Source organism: Ursus americanus, chromosome 21 (assembly GCF_024610735.1).
Source record: "Ursus americanus isolate L20-20 chromosome 21, mUrsAme1.1.p, whole genome shotgun sequence".
NCBI classification, from domain to species: Eukaryota; Metazoa; Chordata; class Mammalia; order Carnivora; family Ursidae; genus Ursus; species Ursus americanus.
The window spans coordinates 50,005,785-50,014,557 of NC_142147.1; the positions used below are offsets into that span (position 1 = coordinate 50,005,785).

Below are 8,773 nucleotides of genomic sequence, written 5' to 3' on the forward strand. Positions count from 1 at the left end.
TGGCAACGAGACTAACGAAGTACCGCTCCCCAGCAACCTATTACTAGAGGCGGGCCTCGATTGGACTAGCATCCTCCCAGAGCCCTTGCGCAGGCGCAGTCCTCTCTGCTCGCTCGTAGTCCCACCTCCATGCAACTGCTGTCCGAGCCTTCTCATTGGCGGGCACACCAGCCAAATGCCTTCTTTTGTTTCGGAGGCGGGGCCCGGCTCCCTGGCCGCACTCCGATTGGCCCCACAGACCGTCTACCTCCGGCCGGACAGTGCTACGTCTGCTCATTGTGTGCCTATTGGCCCTGGAGGACGATCCTACGGGGTCGAAGGCGGAGCAGACGAGAGGGCCCTCCGCGGATTGGACGGTGTCGAAACGAGGGGCGGTCCCTATTGGCGGGGCGGTTGGGAGGCGAAGGGAGAGTCTTTTCAGCGCTGAGGACTGGCGCTGAGGAGGCGGCGGTGGCTCCCGGGGCGTTTGAGCGGGCTCATCCGAGCCCGCGGGCCAACGCGGATCCAGGCCCGACCGGCGGGACCGCTCCGGACTCCCCGCGGGCCTTCCTAGCCGCCATGGAGGACGGTGTCTATGGTAGGTCAGGGAGGGGCGGGGCCGGCTGGGAGCGGATGGAGCGTTTCCACCCGAATGTTCCGCTGCGAACATTCCCCGGCGCGCGCCGCGCGGAGCCTTTGGGCCCCGTCGTCGCCCAGCTTTTGTGGGGCGCGGGACGGGCTTCCGGCGGGGCCCGAGAGCAGGGCGTTCCAGGCCATTGTTTGGGCCGAGCCTGTTTCCGGTGGCGGCGGGAGGGGGCGGGATGGAGCGGCGGAGGCGAGGCCGGGGCGGAACCATTCCCGCTGGAAGGGCCGGGCGAGCCCAGTGCTTGCTGGGAGCCGGGAGGGGGGCTTCTGGGGCGCTTGGGTGGGGAGAAATCTTGGGGGCTGCAGAGATCCCGCTAAGGCGGGGGCGGGGGCCTTCGATGCCCCGCCCCCTACCCCAACTCTTACAAGCTGTCAACAGCTTTCCCAGCCGTAGTTACTTTTCATGCACCCAGGAGTACGGACACCCAAGCTCCCAGTTACCTCGCCAGGAATGGAGGCAGAAAACCAAGGCCTCAGCCTCCTTCCAAGTAATGGACCCAGCAGTTCGGGCTCCCAGCCTTCTCCCTCAGACTCAGGAGTCCTGACCTCTAGCCTCCCCCATCCTCCCCCAGGACTTCAGAGTCTAGATCCGCAACCCTTCCTCCCCTGGGCTGAGGAATCTAAACCCCGCAGCCTCTCCTTCCAGCAGATAGTGGAGGCCCTACCCTCATCCTCATTTTCCCCGGCAAGCTAGCCCTGCCCGCCCCAGCCCTGTCCTCCCCCAGATTGCAGGAATCCAGGCTCCCAGTCCCAGAACTGACCTCCAACCCCTGACCCTACCCTCAGAGCCCCCAGACCTGACTCCGGAGGAGCGGATGGAGCTGGAGAACATCCGGCGGCGGAAGCAGGAGCTGCTGGTGGAGATCCAGCGCCTTCGGGAGGAGCTCAGTGAAGCTATGAGCGAGGTGGAGGGTCTGGAGGCCAATGAGGGCAGGTGAGGGCTGGAGTGGGGAACTTGGGGGTCATGGGGCCAGGTCAGGGAAGCCCAGGCATTGAGCCTCCATCCCCTGCTCTCTCCTGCAGTAAGACCTTGCAACGGAACCGGAAGATGGCAATGGGCAGGAAGAAGTTCAACATGGATCCCAAGAAGGTGCTTGGGCCACAGGGCTGGGATCCTCCAGGCAAACATCCAGGCAGGGGATTCTGGCACTTTTAGGTTCCAGAAGTGTGCTGGTTTAAAGATCTACTTAAGATGGACAGATGTGGTCCTAATCCCCAGATTCAGATATTGGCTGTCCATTTGTTCTCGGAACACTAACCAGGCATTCCAGCCTGCTGACCTTTGCACGTGCTGTGTCCTCTGCCTGGGAAGCTCTCTTCCCCTTTCTGTTCATATTTCTGGACCCTCTTGTGGTGCCACCTAGAGTCTCAGGAGGAGCTGGAGTCTGGTGGGAAATACGGACCGTGACACACACAAAGGAGAGTTGACCAGGGCCACTTCAGAGAGGGACCAGGGCTGTGGACCGTCACGGGGGGGGGGGGGGGGGAAGCCTCGTAAAGTTAGGGAGGGCTTCCTTGAAGAGAGGACAGTCAGGTCCAGTTTGAAGGACGAGTCCGTGTTCCCCAGGTGGAGAAAGTTGTTTGTTCATTCGGTCATTCCCCTTCTCTGAGGCCCCCTTAGGCTTGCCCCTGTGCTAGGCAATGCTGGAGCCCCAGAGAGGAGTTGACCTTACCTTGCCCTCTGCGAGCCCCTAGACATGGATACCACACTCCAGAGTCACGTAGCTTCCATGACACACGGTGAGCCGGAGAAGGCCCTAACCAGCCTGCGGCTTGGCCCTCACAGCCTTCGACGTGCTGCTGTCTGCTATCAGTTTCTGATGTTATTCTCCTGGCTCAAAGCAGCTGTAGTTTGTCAGACATTCAACAAACTCATTGGGCTCCTTGCAGGACCCTGCTCTTGGTGCTTGACTAACCAGGCAAGGGCAGAGGGAACAGTAGGTGCAAAGGCTCTGAGGTGGGAGGGATGGTATTTAAGGACCTGGGTGAAGTCTGAAAACAGAGCCTGGCCCAGATCTGTTGAGGGCAGGGGTGGGGGTGGGGGCTGAGGTCCCTGGGGAGGTGGGGGGAGGCGGGGCTTTCTGGCTGTCAGGGCTGAGACCCGGCCCCGACCCACCAGGGGATCCAGTTCTTGGTGGAGAATGAACTTCTGCAGAACACACCCGAGGAGATCGCCCGCTTCCTGTACAAGGGCGAGGGCCTGAACAAGACGGCCATCGGGGACTACTTGGGGGAGAGGTGAGACCCCGCCCAGCTCCCATAGTCCCCTGCGCCCAGCTCCTTCCCTTACTGCTGACTTCCTCTCCTGAGGAGAGAACCTGATAGACCAGCCTTCTGACTGGATTGTGAAAGAATGGACCAATGGAGGGGTCGGTGGACTCCTGGGACTGTCTGGGGGAACCTGGGGCTGTCTGTGAGCATCTGGGGGGGCATGGGATCTCCTGTGGACACCTAGAAAGGCAAGGACCGTCCGTTTAGGTCTGGGGAAAGTGCGGAACAGCTGTGAGCGTTGGGGGGGTGTGGGAATCGTGTAGACAACTGACATGCATGGGAACTACATGGACAGCTAGGGAGTATGGGGACCGTCAGCGAGCATGGGGACCCATGGACATGTGGGGCATGAGGAGCGTCTGTGGACGTTTGAGGTACCTAGGGATGCGTGGATATCGGGGGTGATCTGAACATCTGAGGTGCACAGGACCATCAGGATGTCTGGGTTGCTTAGGGATTATGTGGCCATCTGGGATGTGTGGAACTTTCTGGACATTTGGCTTGTATCAGGACTGTCTGGTTGTCTGGGGATTATGGGGATCGTATGGACATCTGGAGATGTCTGGGGACCCTCTGTGGACATCTGGGGTGCAGGGGGATTGTTTCAGGAGCCTCGGGGGGGGTGGGGACTGTCTGGGCCTTGGGGGGAGGTGGTAGCCCTCTGGAGATGTCCAGGGGCCATCTGGGGACAGCTGGTGTTGTGGGGCTTGTTTTGCGGACAGCTGGGGCGCATGGGGACCATTTCGGGACACGTGCAGAACCTGGGGATCAGCAGAGAGGTGATAGCAGGTGGAGCACAGGTTCGCTGCGCTGCTCTTGACTGTGGAGGCTCAGCCAGGCCAGGGATGTCTTGCAGCAGATGGTCTTCCCAAGAGCGTGTTCTGAGTGTTCCTGTCCTGGGGCCAGGCCTGTGATGGGGCCAGGCTCAAATTTCCACCCGCTCCAGAGGCAGCCACTCCACAGAAGAGGTGGCACAGACTCCCCGGCGTTGGCTTCCTGTCCGCTCCCCCCGCCAGCCTCCCCAGACCCCTTCCTGTGCATGACTCTGCCTCTGTCCGCCCCCCCCCAGGGAAGAGCTGAACCTGGCAGTGCTGCACGCCTTTGTGGATCTGCACGAGTTCACGGACCTCAATCTGGTGCAGGCCCTCAGGTGAGAGGGATGGGGTTGGAAGGGCAGGAGTGTTACCTGTGCGGGCTCTCTTTACAACGGATGAACCCTGCTCAGAAGAAAAACAGGAACAAAAATTAGGGACTCAGTTTGTCTCAGGGAACACAGAAGTCCATGGTAGGGCCTCCTTCAGGCATAGCCGTATCCAGGTGCTCAGTTGGTGTCAGAAGGTCGTTTTTCTCTCTCTTTGGGTTGTGCCTGCCTCTGTGTTGGCATTGCTGTCTGTGGACTCTCCTCTCACGTGGCGACAGAAGCCCCTGGCGGACTTGCTTAGCAGACTTAGCAGAAAGAAAGAGGGATTTTTTTCTCATGTAAATCCACCAAAAGTCCCAGGGCCAGTGCTGCTGGGTCAGCTTGGAGCCATACCCGAGACAGCTGCGGAGGCCACAAGGCTGTTACTGGCTGGCTCCTGACGCAAGGACCGAGGGCGGGGAGGGGGTTCTGCCACTCCTGGCATCCACCCCGGCCGCTCGCGTCCACACCGGTTCCTCTCTAACCCAGGCAATTTCTCTGGAGCTTCCGCCTCCCCGGAGAGGCCCAGAAGATCGACCGGATGATGGAAGCCTTTGCCCAGCGATACTGCCTGTGCAATCCCGGGGTCTTCCAGTCCACAGGTGGGGGCCCGGACTCCGGGGGCCTGGGAAGGAGGGGCCGGGGGCCCACCTACCTGTGTCGTCACCCCCTGCCTGTCTGGTGCAGACACGTGCTACGTGCTGTCCTTCGCCGTGATCATGCTGAACACCAGCCTTCACAACCCCAACGTCCGCGACAAGCCGGGCCTGGAGCGCTTCGTGGCCATGAACCGGGGCATCAACGAGGGTGGGGACCTGCCCGAGGAGCTGCTCAGGGTCAGGCCCCCTCTTCCCCTCCCCGCAGCCCCCCAGTGCCGTCCCTGTCCCTGCTCCTCCCCGTGGGTCTCCCGGTGGCCGAGCTGGCCAGCGTGATCGTGCCAACCTGTCTGTTTCTTTTCTCTTCCCGTCTCCCGGGCCTGCCTCAGTTTTGGTCTCTCTGTTTCTCTTTTCTGTCTCTCTCTCTGGTCCTCTGGCTCTTTTGGGCTCTTGGTCTGTCTGTCCGTCTGTCTCTCTCTCGAGAACTTTGCAAGCCGCTGCAACTCTGCGTCTTTCCTTCCTCTCCTCCTCCCTCTGCTCCCCGGGGCTCCCTCCATCCTTCTGCTTCCTCCCCGGGCCACTCCTCCCATGGTCCCATCACCTCCCTGGCTGTCGGAGCCCCCCGACCGTGGCCAGGTAACCCCGGGAGGGTCCCCGGGGCCCGGAGTTGCTGACTGCACCTTCGCCCCTCAGAACCTTTACGACAGCATCCGAAACGAGCCCTTCAAGATTCCTGAGGATGATGGGAATGACCTGACCCACACCTTCTTCAACCCGGATCGGGAGGGCTGGCTCCTTAAGCTGGGTACGTCCCCTCCTGACCCCGCTGGCCGCCTCTGCAGGGGGATGTTAGGGGACCCGGGCTCTGGACTTGGCTGCCATGTGCACCTGCTGTGCGATCTTGGGCAAATGATTTGACCTCTCTGAACCTCAAGTTGTCACATCAGCAAAATGAGGCTGAAAACAAGATTGGGCCTGTGTGCTGGGCCCGAGCACGGGCACAGAGGAGGGGCCCCATAAATATTTGTGGGTATAGGGTAGGTGTTAGGGAGCACTGAAGAAATGCCAGGCTCTGTGCTTACGAATACAGCATCCCCGGCTGGGATGGAATGGGTGGGGTGAGGCCAGTCCACCCGGAAACACGGGGCGCCAGCAAATTCTGGAGAAGTTAGCAGGGGTCAAGCACGTGCCCCCTTCGTGGGGGTGATCTGAGGATTGGAGGGGTTCCCATCTGCGGCCTCACGGGAAATTCACCTGGGAGCTCTTAAAACCCGGACGGCCAAGCCACAGACTCATGAAGCCAGGATTTCTGGGGCAGGATGGGCTGTCGGTCATGTTGAAAGCTCCCCAGCCGCCTTCCAAGGCAGAGGCCAGGCTTCGAGCTGCTGGCTGGGAGCCATGCGCAGGAATGGTAGGTGCTGGGCGGCCTAGGGGGAACCATAGCCCCGCGCGGGCCGTGGAGGCTGCTGGGGCAGCGGGAGGGCCCAGCACCGGGGGCCCAGGCAGGGTTCTGCTCCCCCCACCATGGAATTGTGCTCTTTGGCCAAGACCTCGCTTCTCCAGCAGCAAGCAGGGCCCTGACTGGGTGCGGAGGTGTCCTGCTAGACATAAAAAGAGCTAACTGCTCCTTTCTAGCCGACAGTGGGGGGGACGGAGTCCGGCATCAGTTCCAGGGGAGGCAGACGGGTTGGGGGACACTTAGATTCTTTAGAGGCCTCTGGTGCCCCGAGCCGGGCGAAGACAGGAAAGAGGCAGGCGGGCCCAGAAACTAGTCCCCGGGCAGACCTTTCCATCCGCAGGGCTGCTTCCCATTTCCCGGAGGAGATCACTGAGGCTCAGTCACTGTGCTGTAGGCACAGGGCAGGCGTGGCCCTGCTCCCAGATCTGCGACCGGAGTGTAGCTTCCCAGTCGGCGCGGTCAGGGAGACAGCGGAAGGGTAGCAGAGGGTGGTTGGTGGCCGCGTCCGCAAAAATGCTTAATGAAAGCCGTTCTTGCCCTTACGGTCTAATCCCTCGGGGACCACAAGGAACCCCAAAGCAGGTCGTCTTGACGCAGGAAGGTGTGGGCGCAAGTGGGTCTGGGGACTGGAGTCCAGGGAGGGCAAGAGGTGGTCCTAAGGTCACACAGCCACCTCAGGCCAAGCAACGGGAGGTTTGGTCTTCTCCCTTTGGGGTGACGTGCAGGGGAGAGAGCTCTTCACTGTGGCTGTGGAGGGCCCTCCTGGCCGAGGACCTGTCCTGGGGGGCGGGCTGGAGCCGGGCACCGATCTTCGGCCTCCCCGGGAGGGAGGGTCATGTCGATGTAACTGGTTTTCTTCCCTCTCTTTCCCCCTCCCTCCCTCCCTCCATCTCTGCGTGTTCCTCTCTGCTCTTTCCGTGTCTGTCCCACCCCCTGTGCTTTCCTGCCCTTGCCCACCCTGTTTCTGTTGCCTGCGGCTCTTGGGGGCACCCCATTCTTCTGCCTTCCCTTCTCCTCGCCTGGTCCTGCCTGCTTTCTCGCTGTCTGCCCCAGGAGGTAGGTACGCTGCCCGTCCTTGCTCCCCGACCTGACATCAGGGGAGGGGGCTGGGGACTTGGACTCCGGGGGCCCCAGGCTGACAGACAGACAGGCTTAGAAAGTGTGCAGCCCCACGCTGGGGGTGGGCGGGATCCTGGGGCCCAAAAAACCGCCTGTCCCTGCTTGTCTCTCTTCCCACGCATCGCTTTGTCCCAGGCCCCGCCAGCCCCGCCTTCCCTGCGCTCACTCTGCCTTTCAGTCCCCTCCCTGCCCTCCCAGAGGCCCTGTCCCCCTGTTGAGCCCAGGCCCCCTCCCACCCCTTCCCTTTCAGGGGGCCGGGTGAAGACGTGGAAGCGGCGCTGGTTTATCCTCACAGACAACTGCCTCTACTATTTTGAGTACACCACGGTGAGGGCAGAGCTGGGCTTCGCTCTGGGGTGTGGGAGGAGGCGCTGGGGGCTCGGACTCCCAGGTCTGAGGGAGGAGGGGCTGGGGGCAGGACTCCCGGGTCTGAGGGAGGAGAGGGCTGGGGGCTCGGACTCCCAGGTCTGAGGGAAGAGGGCTGTATCAGTGCACTAGAGCTGCTGTGGCTCAAACCACAGACATTGCTGGGGTTCTGGAGGAGGGGCTGGACAAGGACTGGGACGTCTGAGTTCTGGTCCCACTTGCTTCTTCAGGACAAGGAACCCCGTGGAATTATCCCCCTGGAGAATCTGAGCATCCGAGAAGTAGATGACCCCCGAAAACCAGTAAGACCCCCTCTTACCCTTGCCTGCCGCAGTGGGGGCCTGCTCCGGTCCCAGGGCCGCTCCTACCCTCTGTTCTCTCGTGTCTCCCCAGAACTGCTTTGAGCTTTACATCCCCAACAACAAGGGGCAGCTCATCAAAGCGTGTAAAACGGAGGCTGACGGCCGGGTGGTTGAGGGGAACCACATGGTGTACCGGATCTCGGCCCCGACCCAGGAGGAGAAGGAGGAGTGGATCAAGTCCATCCAGTGAGCCCGGGCTCTGGGGTCCTCGGGCGGGGGATAGGTTGGCTGGGCTCCTTGGCCCTCACCCTGGGACCCTCCCCTTCTGCAGGGCAGCTGTGAGTGTGGACCCCTTCTATGAGATGCTGGCCGCAAGGAAGAAGCGGATTTCTGTCAAGAAGAAGCAGGAGCAGCCCTGACCCCCTGACCCCCACCCCCATTATTTATTACGGAGCTGCCCCACCCGGGTGGCCGGACCCCTGGGCCCCGGGGCTGCGGATCCTGGTTCTCCAATCCTGGTTCTCTGTTTGGAAAATTCACCACCTCTAGCTCCTCTCTCATTATTTGTAATTAACACACTGTTGGTAATCGTATTAATTATTTAACCACTCGCGGCCTGGGACCCCTCCTTTCTCGGGGTTGGCAGGGCTAAGGTGCTTGGCGTAGCCAGCCGGGCAGCCCATGCATGAGCAGGGCCAGGAACGCCGGTGCATGAGGGATGGATGCTGGCACAGGCCGAGTGGGGGCCTCCCGTGTCCGTCCTTTCTGGTTTCACCCCGAGCCTGTGGGGCTGGAATAAGGGAGAAGTTTGATGTGGCAGCACTTGGCGTGGAGAATTGCATGGTGTCGAGGGTGC

At 61.4% G+C, this 8,773-nt stretch overlaps 1 protein-coding gene across 2 annotated transcripts; it reads left to right on the forward strand.

The window, feature by feature from the left end:
- The first annotated feature begins 386 nt into the window (after positions 1–386).
- Positions 387–8,530, forward strand: CYTH2 (cytohesin 2). 2 transcript variants are annotated; one of them, XM_045772300.2, is made up of 12 exons: positions 387–577; positions 1,411–1,558; positions 1,648–1,714; positions 2,744–2,862; positions 3,965–4,045; positions 4,565–4,677; positions 4,763–4,911; positions 5,365–5,476; positions 7,500–7,576; positions 7,846–7,917; positions 8,009–8,163; positions 8,249–8,530. In XM_045772300.2, the coding sequence occupies exons 1-12, from the start codon at positions 559–561 to the stop codon at positions 8,334–8,336; spliced, it is 1,200 nt and encodes a 399-aa protein (XP_045628256.1). In that variant the 5' UTR covers positions 387–558; the 3' UTR covers positions 8,337–8,530. The 2 variants fall into 2 exon arrangements, with proteins under 2 accessions (XP_045628256.1, XP_087727082.1); XM_087870956.1 differs by lacking the exon at positions 387–577 and adding an exon at positions 1,013–1,112 and having other exon boundaries at positions 8,249–8,496.
- Positions 8,531–8,773: the final 243 nt, after the last annotated feature.

Excerpts from the sequence above, each read along its gene's own strand:
- CYTH2 (XM_087870956.1), top strand. The coding sequence starts at position 1,028 with ATGCACCCAGGAGTACGGACACCCAAGCTCCCAGTTACCTCGCCAGGA. Across the intron at positions 4,678-4,762 it reads CGGGGTCTTCCAGTCCACAG|ACACGTGCTACGTGCTGTCC; the intron begins GTGGGGGCCCGG and ends TGTCTGGTGCAG. Across the intron at positions 4,912-5,364 it reads TGCCCGAGGAGCTGCTCAGG|AACCTTTACGACAGCATCCG; the intron begins GTCAGGCCCCCT and ends TTCGCCCCTCAG.